This window comes from Eptatretus burgeri, chromosome 14, assembly GCF_056783735.1.
Source record: "Eptatretus burgeri isolate ZD-2024b chromosome 14, Ebu_testis_v1, whole genome shotgun sequence".
Classification (NCBI taxonomy): domain Eukaryota; kingdom Metazoa; phylum Chordata; class Myxini; order Myxiniformes; family Myxinidae; genus Eptatretus; species Eptatretus burgeri.
Window position 1 is genome coordinate 21,065,530 of NC_140974.1, and position 15,593 is coordinate 21,081,122.

Genomic DNA, 15,593 nt, shown 5'->3' on the forward strand with positions numbered 1-15,593 from the left:
GGTTAGGGTGGTGGGCTTTGGATCCTAGGGTCCTGAGTTCAAATCCCGCTCAGCTGCAGAATTAATACCAGGTGGGGTTGACTCGGCCTGTCATCCTTCCGAGGTTGGCAAAATGAGTGCCAGCATGCTGGTACACTGTGTCGGAGTGGCGACCAGTGATTGTGCCCAATAGCCAAGGAGATTGCTGAAGCAGCACAAACGCTCTGCACGGAGTATGGTCCCAATCTCCTCCTCTCATATAACAAGCTTCCTCAGGCAAAGAGCAAAAAACCTTAAAACAATTTATTTATATTTTCATAACATATTTTGCAAATATCTTATAAAATTTATATAGTTGTATTTTATACATTTTATTTAGCTCGCAGGAGGAGAGCGTATTGCAATTGATTCCGTTTGTTTGTTTGTTTGTTTATTGTTGTCCACAAAGAACTTCAGTGTTTTTCTCCACAACTGCTTGTCAGATTGAGATGAAATTTTCACCATTGGCGCAACTACTCATGGAGAACGTTGTAATGATAATTATGACATCATAGGTCACGTGGTGTGGCAGCCATGTTGGAAAAACAGAAAAATTTTGACCTCTATCTCTGAAACCACACAAATGAAAAAATTGAAACTTGGCACGTGGCAACTACTCCTCATGGGGAATAAGTGTGATTTTTTTTTCTGATGTCAGATGTGCCTTCATTATGACGTCATAACTGCATATGTAGAAGGCTTCATGTGATCAGTATGAAAATTTTTGTGGGTCATCTTGGGATAAAATAGTCCACAGATAAATAATTGACGATGTTATCGGTCACATTATTCGGCAGCAATATCGGTTTTAAAAAAACAAAACTTTAAAAACCCTCTTCTCTGAAATGGCTGAACAGATCGAGATGAAACTTTACAAGTATGACCACCGATCCATGAGCAACAAACGTTCATACATATGATGTCATAGGTCACATGGTTTGGCAGCCATATTGGATTTACCCTAAAACCTATAAAAAGTCTTCTTCTCCAGAACGGCTGGACAGATCGAGCTGAAACTTCACACAAATGTTCCCTGAGCCTTGGGGATACCAGTTTATTCATAAATGATTGATGTCACATGGTCTGGCAGCCATATTGGATTGAGCAAAAATCTTTTTAAAAAATCTTTCTCTTGGACCGCTTAATCAATCAATGTGAAACTTCAAAATTATGATGAAGTAGAGATGGGGAATATATGTTTTAAATTTCATCCAAATTGGACACATGGTCTGGCAGCCTGAATTATTTATTTTTTTGAATGTGGGTTCTTTTAAAAAAAAAATTATTTATAAGGCTCAATTGGCTGTGCCTGGAGGGATTTGGGGGTAGAGGAGTAGCAGCCGAAACCCAAATCCTCTCCAGGTTCCTTCTGATGACCCCATCTTTGCTTTTTGCTTGTTCAGGTTCCTTCTGATTACTTCAATGCAGGACTGTTTTGATTTGGTCTTCCATTGATTTGAATTGAATTTATTTTAGTCCGATTCTGAGAAATAATAAATGTCATGGATTAGGGTCAGGTGTGCAATCCAGCCAAGCCTGTCACTCTGACTCATTGTTTGTTGGAGTTCAATCATGCATCCCCTGGCACCTGTGATCCAGTGACGGCCGTATTTTTTTCAGACAACCATATGACTTTGACCTTCAACATTTAGGGATAGAGTGTAAATTAAGAAATTGTGTCCCATCTACAATCTCTCAATAAAACTCAACAACATGAAATCAGAGAAAAATTATTGAAGTTATGATTAAAGAGGTGTTTTTTTGTTAATTCGGTCACAATCTGAAAAAGGTAGGTCAAGAACACTAATCAAATATTAGTTGCACAACTTCAGTGCAGGTACACTGTTCTGAAGCAAGAATATCTTGGAAGGCCAAGCAGTCTTTGTGATTTCGCAATGGCAAAAAAAAGAGCGTTGTTTTTATTTTTAAGACCGCCATTTAACCTTGACCTTTAACTCGAGGGGAATGATATAAATTAGCAATCTCGAGATAGTCTAGAGCAAGTACGATGTAAATAGTCTTTCTAGAGAGGGCAATTTTGTTCCGATCGGACAAGCCATAATCAATTTATAATGAAAGTGTTAAAATGCCTATAAATAGGTCATTACCTTAAAATTTAGGTCAAGGTCAAAAAATGTCAGCCCTGCATACTTTGTATTTCCATTATTGATGAAATATATCATTCTGACAGTCCCAGTCAGCTCTGAGATACAGTTTGGACATTGGCAGAAAAAAAGGAAGAAAATAAATAATTAAATTACAAACCTAAGTGGTTGTAAGAAACTCTGAGGTATAATTAAAAATTGGGGGCACTAATTGTAGAAACAAACCCTAAAATTGGTTTTAGCCTTCCCCTATTCTGTTGGGGGGGCTTAAATATGATGCGACATATCAACAAATGTATACTGACAACTGGGAGAATGATAAATGAGTCGGAGATTTAAAAAAATGGCACACAACATACAGCAATCCCAAAGCAGTTATTTAAATAGTTGGGTGGTCGCTAGAGTACCCTTATTTTCACTTTTTCCGTCTGTCTGTATGTTTGTATGTAATGGACAGCTCTGGAGGCCAGAGGAGTCAACTGATTTTGATGAAACTTGACAGGTAGATTCAGACCACGATCTAGTTCTATGCTTTTGAGCACTGTTGCTATGGACACCACCGTTGCCTAGCAACGGGACTTTGAAATTTTTGAAAAATCCTGAAAAAATAATTTTTTCGAAAATCAAAAATCGGCTTCCAGGCTTTTATGCGCACTATAATCAACCTCTTTGTCAAACATTTTCAGCCCGATCCGTCAAAAAATGTATGCCTAGTATGCAATTATGTAGCGTCCACCCATGTCGCCTACCGGCTTGTATGTGTATTAGTTAGTCCCTTCCATATGTCTTGTGGGTAAAGGGGAAAGATGCATTGCGTGGGACTCTTTCAGGTCGACCTCCTATACCTCTTTAAACTTTAACCCTCACAGTTCTTCCACTCTTTTCTTTCCACCCCCTTTCTTTCACTCTGAGTGCCTCCCATATATTTGCGCGCCAATTATTAACTACCATTTTGCCTCAGATCTTCATTCTGCTCACCAAACTACACCACACTCACTTCATACGACGAGTAAAAATCCCCGCAATAACCCACGCTTACATTTCCACTTAAAACGCGACCTTTATTCACAATTTAATTACAGGGAACTTCAACCTCTTCCCCACAATGCCATGTTACAATCCTCCCTCACTACAATTGCCACATGTTCCCATTACTTTTAAACTTCCACAACTACCGCATGGTCATAAAATTCTCACCATAGCCTCAAAGGACATGGAGGAGACGTAGGTCAGGTTATTTCAGGGCATAACAACTTGAAGCGCGAATGTGCGCTGGAGCTTTCTTGAGGATTTACGAGTGGTGCAGGAATTTCCCTAAAATCCCATGTTTGAATGGACACCAGTGCATGCTGAGGGCTGGAGAGCACCTCCAAAAACCACAGCCTCCTGTAAAAGTTGGAGCTCTTACACATGGCACTGTCTGCGAGCGACTGAACCATATTTCAGTCTCGGGGCCTGGTGGGGGCGTGGCTACGACCACTATGGACCAATGGGGAAGCTTGATTTTGCTAAGAGCCCCGTTTGATTCGATTTTTGGCACCACCCCTCACTCAGGACTCATAAAAAGAGCGAACGCAGCTCATCTGGGAGAGAACTAATCAAGGAGTAGATAACAGAATGAGCCAGGAGCAGAACTCGACAGATCCCGCCAGACATTGGACCTCACCAGAGAGACAGACGGCGCAAGGACAAGCATCGGTGCTGAGCGATTCGCGCTGCGAGTCCGTGTGATTAGGCGTGGGGTCAGGCATTGCTGGTGCAAGCTTGGACTGCTCCATTTCAATGGCACTCATTAGATTACGAAACTTTAATGTACAGACTCTTACATGATTATGATAGGGTCTTTTCTCTCACGCATCTTTCTTCCGCCATCTATCTCTCCTCTACTGTGGACGCAAAAGAGCAATAAACACAGGCAAGTCCGACCAACTGTTCTTTTCAGAGCAGAATCAAAGAGCGAAACAAACTGATCTGCACCTCACATTTTTCCTCTTACACTATGCCGTATCCCACGTCGCATTACACTTGCATTTCTCAAATACGCACCCTAGACACCCTCATTATTTCTCCCTCCTCCCTTTTCCTAAGTGTTATGGGCTGCGCATGTCTGCTGGCTGCACCAGGTATGAGGAAGTCGTTAATCCTCAACTATTTCTTTCTCTCTGGGGTATCTCTAATTTTCCTCAGGTTTTGGTGTATGTGTGTATGTGATGCCACCTATCATAGCATAAGTTAAGAGGGTGTAAGAACTATCAGGATAACTCTAAACTGTCTTCTTTGTAGTATTGTTTGCGTTTTGCCACACCCCACAAATTCCTTGCTTTCCCTGCTGTACACTCACAATAAATCTATTTACTGTACCACATAACTATCCTTGCATCTTGGTTTAAATAAATGTATTGTTGGAAATGTTCCCTGCTTGTTTTTGTCTTTTCCTCCATTGGTCCAGCACGGCCTGCACCCTAGCTTAGCCGGAACGTTATTCCCCAAGAATCTGTTCAAAATCCGGTATGTACTTGGCAGCTACCCTTGAATGCACCTAATCCAGTAGGTAATCAAAATAACGCAAGTACGTACTGAGGGCATGATCCCCAATAAGAAGGTCATGTGTCCTTCGGTAAATGGTTGATCGACAGAGGAGCCGGAGTAATATGGTCAAGTTATTGGCATTTGTGGTCAATTAGCGACCCGCCGCGACACAAAGTTATTTGTTTGCAACGGCCTGCGATTCCGGGTGGGTCCAGAGAGGAGCCCGATACAGCCCCTCCCTTGTGGTTCCTCCTCAACGCCGGTACCGCAACAATATAAAACAAAGCATTTCGCCCAGATATAGGACTGGTATAAAAAAGAAAAGACAGCATTCCTTAATGAGGTGTCAGTTCCCAGAAATTTTCACCTAAACAATGCAGAAATCAACAAAATTTACGAAATACCAAGACCTCAAAAATGAAGTGAAAAGATCCTGGAAGCTGAAGAGCACCAGAATTGTACCTGTGATTATTGGAGCAATGGGAATGATAAAGAAAAACCTCACAGATATCTAGAAAATGAGCTCTGGGAATATTAAAAAATAAATTGCAGTTGGAAGCTGTCCGGGGCTCGGTGACGATCCTGAAAAAAGCCTTCAGAAGAAAACCTTGAGAACAAGAAAACTTCACACTTTGGTCCATGAATCGTGACCCCTTACTGAAATGGAGGTGGATACTTTGAGACCGGGGAGGACTCTGTTCCACCTCCTGAAACCCACATGTGGAGATAACGAACACACACACACACACACACACACACACACACACACACACACACACACACACACACACACACACACACACACACACACACACACACACACACACACACACACACACACTTTTCCGACTGTATGGATCATCAGCTGGGCACCGTTCTTCCTCGAGGTTTCGATCCTTTCAGCCCAGTACATCTCAGAACGGTGGATCCACAACCTTGATCATGGATCCAAATCAGTAAATTACCGACATCAGTCGATCCACAACCTCATTTGTGTCCAGGCAGTCAGTCAACCCATCACTGCAACATCACTAATCAGACTCTACTCGTGACAGCATTTAATGGATGATCACATAGTTACAACTCCCATCACACATTCTATTATATGATCATACATTGAATCATGCACATTTTACCTTAAAAATAACATGGCCACCAACAAATACGACCACCCCACTCACATCTGGATCAAACTGGTGTTAAAATATTCAAACGTTTATTTTTAAACGTGTTTTTTTACCTGCTTCCAATGTCTCCTAGCAAGCACTGAAATGGGTTTAAAAAGAAAAGAAAAAAAAAAAATATATATATATATATATATATATATATATATATATATATATATATGTACATTTAAATTATATATTTATATAAATATCTCGTCAATAATATTTAACTATTCCTATTGTATTTCACGAATTATATTTGGTGTCGTTTTATGATCTTAAAGAAAACTTGTTTTAATATGCTAACTGTGTTAGCACACCTCTGACAAGTTTTAATCTCTTGATAAATTCAGTGCTGTGTTATAAACGTCTGACCAGTTGTTTTAATCATGGCCGGATTAACCACTAGGCCCGTGAGGCCCGGGCCTTGGCCTACGAAAAATATTTGGCCTACAAAAATGTCCGACGACGTTTGTTTTTTTTCAGACTTAATTATGTGACTCGACATGTGCAGGAAGGCTGTACACACCGTGAGGGAAGACGGCTGGCACGCTGCCAGACAGTGATCGTTGACAGCGAGCGTGGGAACCATGTGATCACATCACAATCAGCCAATCACAGGCATCACCGCTATCATCTGGTTGATGGGTGGAGTAACGTTCGCGCCGAGTATGAACATACTGGCACCTTCTCACTTTCCTGTGAGTTATCGAGCATCCTGACGCTTGCAGTTCTTCGTTTTGCTCTTGTTTGTCGTTTTTTATTCTTGACTATGGCCGACGGATATATTCGGTACCACGAAAGTGGTACTTGCAAACGCGACAAAAAGAAGAGGCGTGAAACAGAAAGAAAAAGACTGTCTGGATCCATCTTGAAATTTTTTTCACCTCACCAGAGTCGAGCTGAGCAAACGGAATGTGCACATGCAGAGTCTTCTGATGTCAATGTCAAGGGATCAAGTAATCTCGCACTGCATCACATTTCGAAAGCTGATAATACCAATACCGTCGCATCAAGCAACAAGAGAAGCATAGGAACAACTGCAGCCAGTGCTGCGGCTCGTAGTTTCAATCCTGATCCTGCTGAATGGACTCTTTCCCCAGAACTCGTGGATAATTTCATCCAGAATCCTCCTGCCAAGATAGGAACGCAGATTTTTCGTGTACGGCCCGAGTGTATCCAGATAAAACACGGTATTTTCGGCGTGAACACTTTCAGCGGAAACTCACAAACGGGAAATGGTGAACAGGGACTGGATGCTGTTTTCTCCATCAAACGGTAAACTTTACTCCTACGTGTGTAAACTCCTATGTCCTGACGACAATGATCACGAAAGCCATCACAGTAATTTTGGAATCGGATTCAATGATTGGAAGAATGCCTCTGCAGGTCTAGCGTCGCACGAGAGTGGGACTGCCCATATTCTCGCAATCAAAAAGTCGCTCGAAATGAAGGTGACAGACACGATTCACACATCATTTGAACAGCGGTACCTCCATGAGGAAGCTTACTGGACTAATGTGTTGAAGCGAATTGTCGCTGTAATATCGTTCCTCGCCGAAAGAGGGCTTCCGTTCCAGGGCACGACTGAGCAGCTGGGTTGTGCTAACAATGGAAACTATCTTGGTTGTCTTGAACTAGTCTCAAAATTCGATCCATTTCTCGCCCAGCATCTTGAAGTGTATGGGAACAAGGGAAAGGGAAGTGTATCATACCTGTCATCAACAATATGCGACGAGTTTATCCTACTACTGGCCGAAAAAGTGAAATCCACCATCGTGCGAGAAATAAAAGATGCTAAATATTATGGTGTTTCCATCGATTTGACGCCAGACGTTTCGCATATCGATCAGTTGACGGTAATATTTCTATATGTGATGCAAGATGGTAGCGCCGTCGAAAGGTTTCTACAGTACGTCGTCATTGAGCATCACGATGATGAATATCTGTTTGGAAAATTGCAAGAGGTACTGGAAGCCAATGGGATTGATCTTATGGATTGTCGAGGGCAGTCATACGACAATGCAAGCAACATGTCCGGCGTCTATTCAGGCGTACAAGCAAGAGTCTGTAAAATTAATCCATTGGCTCAGTGGGTACAATGTGATGTGCACAGTTTGAATCTGGTAGGAGTCGCTGCCGCAGAGAGTTGCTTGGAAGCTGTCAAATACTTTGAACTTATTCAAGCCGTGTATGACTTTATGTCAGCATCTCCCCAAAGATGGGCCATTTTAAATAAGTCACTCGATGAACGTGCCATCAAACTCAAATGTTTGTCCGAGTCCGATACGAGGTGGTCAGCTTGCGCGGACGCTTGTAAAGCGTTTTCCGCAAGCTACAAGGACATAAAGAAGGCGCTAATGAAGATAGCTGAGCGCCCTAAAGAAACTCCGTCAGCGAGACTGGAAGCCAAAGCATTGGCTGAGAAGATGGAACTGACCGAAACAGCAATAATGTGCGCTGTCTGGTCTGATCTACTTGGCAACATTGATCGAGTAAACAGATGTCTCCAACAACCGAGAATAGATGTCGGAGCGGTTAAGCAGCATTATGATGCCCTCTATGAATACATAGAGTCGTTTCGAAATGATGAAAGATTTGATGCATTTCAGGACCGCGCCAAAAAGATGGTTGAGTCCATAATTTACGCTGATGATAATCATCGGGTCAAAAGGCGAAAGAAGGCCTTCGATGAAAATGACGAGGAAGAAGAAACCCCAAAATCTGGCAGGGAGAAGTTCAGAGTTGAGACGTACTTCTCCATACTCGATCGCCTTCTGACAGAAATCCATAGGAGAAGAGAGAGCTATCAGAAAATCACGGATCTGTTTGGATTCATCCCCACGGCCAACAGCCTCGACCATGATACATTCTCTCGCAGAGCAGAGAAACTGGTTTCAGCGTACCCTGCTGATGTTGAAATGGACATAGTTCAGGAAATAGAACTTTGCTCGAAATACTCCAAGTTCATCAATGCATCGGACATGCTCAAGTACATTATTCACAACAATTTGACACAAACATTCCCCAATATTTTTGTTGCCCTCCGAATATATTGTTCGATGTTTGCTACGAGGTGCGAGGGTGAACGCTCCTTCAGCACACTAAAGCGTGTGAAAAATTGTCTTCAGTCGACCGTGGGGCAGGTGTGCGTGTCGACGCTCGCTCTGCTTTGTGTTGAATCTGAGCTGATGAAGCAAATCGATTTCTCCGAAGTGATCGCGTCGTTTGCCAACCAAAAGGCACAAAAGAAGGTGTTTCAGCAGGGTGGAAATTGAATATACATACATTCCTCCGAATGTGTTTTCTGTATGGTTCGTTTCTCAATTTTGAAGCCGAATTGGATTTTACAGGCACTTGTATATTTGAAAGTCGGACAAATCGCCATTTACCGCAGTCTGTTCCAATTAAATTTCATGTTCAAAATCGTCGTTTTGGTCACTCTTGAATTTGGCCTACAGAATCTCAAGGGCCTTGGCCTACGAAGACCTTAATCTGGCCCTGGTTTAATCTATTGATAAGTTCAGTGCTGTGTTGTAAACGTTGGACTAGTTGTTTTAATCTATTGATAAGTTCAGTGCTGTGTGTGGTTGCGCTGTCCGTTTGAATTATTTCACCTATAACTGCACCATAGAATAGCTTCTTCGGAAGGGGGTTGACTCAGCCTGTCATCCTTCCGAGGTCGGCGAAATGAGTACCAGTCTGCTGGGCCGGTGTATACCCCGGTTAAAATAGGTGTACCATGTCCCTGTGTCGTAAGAGGCGACCAGGGTTGCGTCAGGAAGGGCATCCGGCGTAAAACATGTGCCAAATCACTATGCGGATCATACGGATGATCCGCTGTGGCGACCCCTCACGGGAGCAGCCGAAAGAAGAAGAAGAAGAAGAAGATTAGCTTCTTCGGAATATCGCTGTTGAAGAAAGGTGTCCGTACAAGGTGGACTGGAAAAACATCTTGTTTATAAAATAATTTGGTGTGAAATTTATTATTTTTGATATCGATTTGTAATTTTGAAAAACAAACTGAAATGCGAGTTTGGCTTTCCACTTTTAATTCGAGTTATTTTGGATATAATTTTATATCATCATGAAGCTAATCAACTACAAACCCACCATTAATTGCCAATAAATAATCAATGAATCTGAAGATTTTTCCACATCTTCGTGCAATTTTTAGTTTATTCCTGCACATGTTCTGGACCAATCAGACTCATACATGTGCAGGAATAAATTTACAAAGAAAGGGGCCGGATCTGAACCCATGGGTATCCCCACTGACTGCTGGGGTATCTTGTTGCCAAATGTAAAGAAACTGTTGTTTAGAAGAAATCAATCACTTTCTTGAAGTTTATTTTTTGAAAAACTCCATGAATATTGATTTTACTTTACAGACCAGTTTGCTATTTTTGATAGACTTTAATGTATACTTTATTACCTCCTACAAACGCTTTATCTACTGCTCAGACCAGCGCGCACACACACACACACAGACACAGACACAGACACAGACACAGACACAGACACAGACACAGACACAGACACAGACACAGACACAGACACAGACACAGACACAGACACAGACACAGACACAGACACAGACACAGACACAGACACAGACACAGACACAGACACAGACACACAGACACAGACACAGACACAGACACAGACACAGACCCACACACACACACACACACACACACACACCAGCCCCATGGTGCAACGTGTGCCAACAGAAATGCAAAAGAGGATTGCAAGATTGTGGCAGCAATTGAAACCAGGGCCACAGGCCCATTGCAGGTATTAAACTATAGTACGAGTAACATCTGCTCACTATGATTGGCACATCCTCCACATCATGGGTTCTCTTGGGCTTTTATACCTTTTCAGCCTCCTCGCTCCTTTTTTCTTAGATTTTCACTCTGGCACCTATGCGGCAAATCAAAGGCTGTGAAGATCACCCCCTCTTTTCACACCTCTGGTCGCTTTAACCTGCCTCTAACTGGTGCCAGGAAGATTCAGTGTGGGTCTCTGTTTCCCCAGCCTTATTCAGACACATGAGTCTGAATATAACTGATTAATAAAGGATTCCTTGAATGCCGGTTCACATATTATATCCAATGTTCATGGCACTGTTTCACACTCACAAGGTTGAAAAGACAAGACAACAACACAAATATCTCTACACTGAAACTGCACAGCAATGCTATACTTTCATGTAAATAAAACAATCTTCAATCCAATATTGGCAAGCATGGTGTACACTCCATCATGTTGCACCCCTCACTCACATCTGTTTAAATTAAACTCATTCTCAAAGCAGAAAAGCAAAGTCGAATGATGATGGAGGAATAGAATTAAAGCTAAGGTTGGAGATGGGGTACATTGAGAGAGTACAAAAGGAACAAAAGGAACAAAAGTAAAAAATTAAAATCAATAAGGATGGGAGAAATAAATGGATAGATAAAAGAATGAAGTCAAGGAAAGGATATGCTGAGCAATATTGTTTGTATTTTGACAGAAAACTAAATGACTTCACTTTGATGCATGATCATCTACATCTGCACCTGAAAACCAAGACCAAGTTTTGGCAAAAGTTTGAAAAGGTATTTTTACCTTATCCCCCTTTGCTCCTTCTGGTCCGGATCTGCCTTCAGGGCCCTGGAAATCATAAGTACACGAGAATAATAAATAAGACGACTGGTCAGGAGGATAACGGTACTGTCAAAGGCTTGTAAGCGATTAAAAGGTGAGTCATGAGTAAAGTTGGGCAAGATGCACCTGGCAGCAAAGGTGGCCCAAAATGTCTCCGCTGTATATATTATACATCCAGTTTGGTCCTTTCGTTTAGTTTGCTGAGCATCATTGGAACTTGCCTGGTAGGGAAGGGTAAGGGGGAGGTGGGTGTTTGCCCCACTTTGCCTTGCCAGCAGCATCTTGCCCTACCTTTCTCAAGTTGTAAGGCTTATTATAAAAGCATTATGGGATAGAATATATATAAAATACATTGAATCAATAAGTTCTTACAGGAGGCCCAGGGGGACCTGGAAGACCTCGAGGGCCCTGTTGTTGGGAGCAGCACTGGTTCGGAACTAGATCCGTGACTGGTAAAGAAGGGGTGGAACATTTTGTGGGTCATGAATTGGTCTGGTTGGTTGCAGTGCAGGTTGAATCAGTGGCCAAATCTACAGACATACTTTACATACATAAGAGAAAGACAGTGATATTCTGTACAAAAATTTATGATCGATAGATATTTGACTGTCTTTACAACCCTTCTCCATCTTACAGAAATCAACAGGTAAGTAAATATAACCCATTTAATTCTGTAAACTGCAAGAACTGCCAGTGGATTATGAAGTTTTCCAGTCAAGAGTTTTCAGAGTATGTCTTTCTTCATGTAATCTCAGTGCAAAATATTTCACGAGTCTTAATAAGCGCCAAATAGACAAAACGTCTTCAGCAAGGACACAATGGGAACTTTCAAGTCTACCAATTAATCCTAGCAGATAGGACACACAGTTTAAAGTTCATCGGATTGATGACGCGCTTACATTGATAACTCACCCTGCCTGCGAAACACCAGGATGACAGTTTAGAGCTGGATGGAGATACGAACCCAGACAAGACAGTTCAAAGGTGAGTGTGCAAGGGTTTTGCAGTGATTAAAGTGATAGATTACCACTGAAGTTAAATTGAAACTTGAAGGGCACTCGATAGAGCGCATACCTCCAGCAGGCTGAAGTGTTTATGTTTTGTATCCCACTGAAAGACCGAATCTGCATCCGAACACGAACCAAAATCTAATCGGCTTGTTCTTGTCACCCACCCAATCATAACCTGTCCACAACTTTTTGAAATATTGTGCTGCACTAGTATGTTATTTTTGGCCTTATCTCTCAATGGTGAAAAAACATTTCTGGGATCCGGATTCGGACGAGTTAATGTCTCACATCCGGATCCGAATTATCACCAAAATCTAAACAATTAGTCCTTGTCACACATGTAACCTGTCCACCAAGTTTTGCCGAAATACGTTGACGATTTTTTGAGATATCCTGCTCACAAACAGACAAGCAAACAAACTAACAAACAGATGAGAAATCGCTCATAGAGTGACACTTGGTGAAACAGAACAAACTAAAATGGCACTCATTACAAGAGCACATACACCCACCAGGCTGAACAGTTCACATTTTGTGATGGGCCCCATTATCCCACTTATAGCTCGATCTGAAACTGGACCTGAAGCAAAATCGAATCAGCTTGTTCTTATCACCGAATAAACTCATCCAGCAAGTTTTGTCATAACTTGTTTAGGCATATTTCGTCCACAACGTTTTGGGATATCATGCTACATATCATTTTTGGCCCCATCTCTCAATGGTGAAGTATCACTGAAAAAATTCTCGTATTTGGCTCTGGATTAGGATCTTCACCAAAATTGAACCAATTCCTCCTTGCTACACACCCAACCTGCCCACCAAGTTTCGTCCGAATATGTCCACAGCTTTTTGAGATATTGTGCTTTATATTGTTTTTGGTCCTTTCTCTCAATGGTGAAGAATCACTTAAAAATTCTCATATCCAGATCCGGATTCACTCCTGATCAAAAATGTGCGTTGCTGTCCTTGGCCACGTACATACATTAAAGAATTCAGAAAGATTGATTAAAACTGTGGACAAAAAATCGTGTGAGAAACAGACAAACAGACACGACAGACCAACATAATTGGCAAAATTATTTCGCCAAGGAAGAAACGGATGAATACATAACGTCCATCCATCATTGGTGGCGGAGGTAAACATTAAGCATGCAGTGTCTATCCTCAATGTACAAATAACCAAATGATTTGATTAGCCCCTGTACAAACCTTTGAGATATATTCATTCAGTCATATATATATATATATATATATATATATATATATATATATATATATATATATATATATATATATATATATATATATATCTTCTTCTTTCGGCTGCTCCCGTTAGGGGTCGCCACAGCGGATCATCCGTATGATCCGCATAGTGATTTGGCACATGTTTTATGCCGGATGCCCTTCCTGACGCAACCCTGGTCGCCTCTTACGACACAGGGATATGGTACACCTATTTTAACCGGGGTATACACCGGCCCAGTACACTGGTACTCACTTCGCCGACCTCGGAAGGATGACAGGCTGAGTCAACCCCCTGGTGTATTAATTCAGTGGCTCAACGGGGATTGAACTCAGGACCTTTTGGATCCCAAGCTACTGCCCTAACCACTGCGCCAACACCAGGATATCTATCTCTCTATCTCTCTATCTCTCTATCTCTCTCTCTCTCTCTCTCTCTCTCTCTCTCTCTCTCTCTCTCTCTCTCTCTCTCTCTCTCTCTCTCTCTCTCTCTCTCTCTCTCTCTCTCTCTCTCTCTCTCTCTCTCTCTCTCTCTCTCTCTCTCTCTCTCTCTCTCTCTCTCTCTCTCTCTCTCTCTCTCTCTCTCTCTCTCTCTCTCTCTCTCTCTCTCTCTCTCTCTCTCTCTCTCTCTCTCTCTATCTCTATCTCTCTATCTCTCTCTCCATATTCTGTCACAGAGAGAATCAGTGCTGCTGAGCAAGGGTTTTAGTGGGTGGTGTGCCTTCCCGGCAGTAGTAAAAGCAAGAATTTGAAATTGCTCAGGGTACCGGCGATAGCTCACTAATTCTTCAAGAAGGACACCATGGGGGTCTTTAACATCCACCAAGTAATGCTGGTAGACGGGACACCAGTTTAACAAGCATCCAAGGGATGGCACACACATTGATGAATCACCCTACCTGTGAAACAGTATTTAACTAGGCCCATCGCAAACATAACAATAAAGTTCAATACTTCACAACAGTAAAATGCCAGTTAAGTAGTTCGTCCAATATTGATTTAAAATGATTCTTCTGCAACCGAATTAAATAAAATATATTAATTACAAAAAAAGGTTTCAATAAAAAAGTCGTTTAAGGCAAGTTCGTTAAACATGAATTATTTTCATGCAAGGAAACGTCGGCATAGGAGAGGTTATTTGGGCCATCATGCCTGAACCGTATGCAAAATTCGTCACATCCACCTTCTTCCATCCTCCTCCTCTTCTTCTTCTCCTTCAGTCGATGATGAGGACGAATCTTAGGTTGACTCAACAATAATTTAATCTTTTTCATGACTATAGAAAACTGCAGGTTGGTATCCATCCATCAGGAGCATACTCTGTGCAGAGTGTTGGTGCTACCTAAGCAGTCACCTGGGCTATTGGGTACAATCCTGGATGGGTCACCATTCCGACACAGGATACTAGCAAGCTGGTACTCATTTTGCACTCCGACACAGGATACCAGCAAGCTGGTACTCATTTTGCTGACCTTGGAAGGATGACAGGCAGAGTCAACTCCATCTGGTATTAATTTAACAGCCAAGCAGGATTTGAACTCAGGATCCTAGGATCGCAAGCCCACCACCCTAACCATTAAGCCAATACCAGGCATAGGTTGGTATGTCTGTTTTGATCGTGTTTTGTTTTACTATTTTTGTACAAAATCGAGGCTCATGGAAGGGTGAGGTGATGGAGGCTATAAAGGTAACGTGCTGAGTGGGACATAGTGGGGCAACAGGTGAACACAGCAAGGAAGGGAATGAAAAGGAAAAAAAGAAGAGACAGGAAGAAAGGAAACATTAATCTGCAAATAAGAGGGTTGGGTTATATTTGGTTAATGGGGTAAAAAAGACTGCAGGTAAGGATGGGGGAATTACAATAGATGGTG

General features: G+C 42.0%; 1 protein-coding gene across 7 annotated transcripts in view; it reads right to left on the minus strand.

Moving 5' to 3' along the window:
• LOC147012760 (uncharacterized) overlaps nucleotides 1-15,593 on the minus strand; it is a 345,711-nt gene that overhangs the window by 160,972 nt on the left and 169,146 nt on the right. For all 7 annotated transcript variants that reach the window (XM_085853917.1, XM_085853918.1, XM_085853915.1 and 4 more), the window contains 2 exons: nucleotides 11,843-11,919; nucleotides 11,432-11,476 (listed from right to left, as the gene is read on the minus strand). In XM_085853917.1, coding sequence (XP_085710043.1) covers nucleotides 11,432-11,476; nucleotides 11,843-11,919 — 122 coding nt within the window. The remainder of the gene's footprint in view (nucleotides 1-11,431; nucleotides 11,477-11,842; nucleotides 11,920-15,593) is intronic.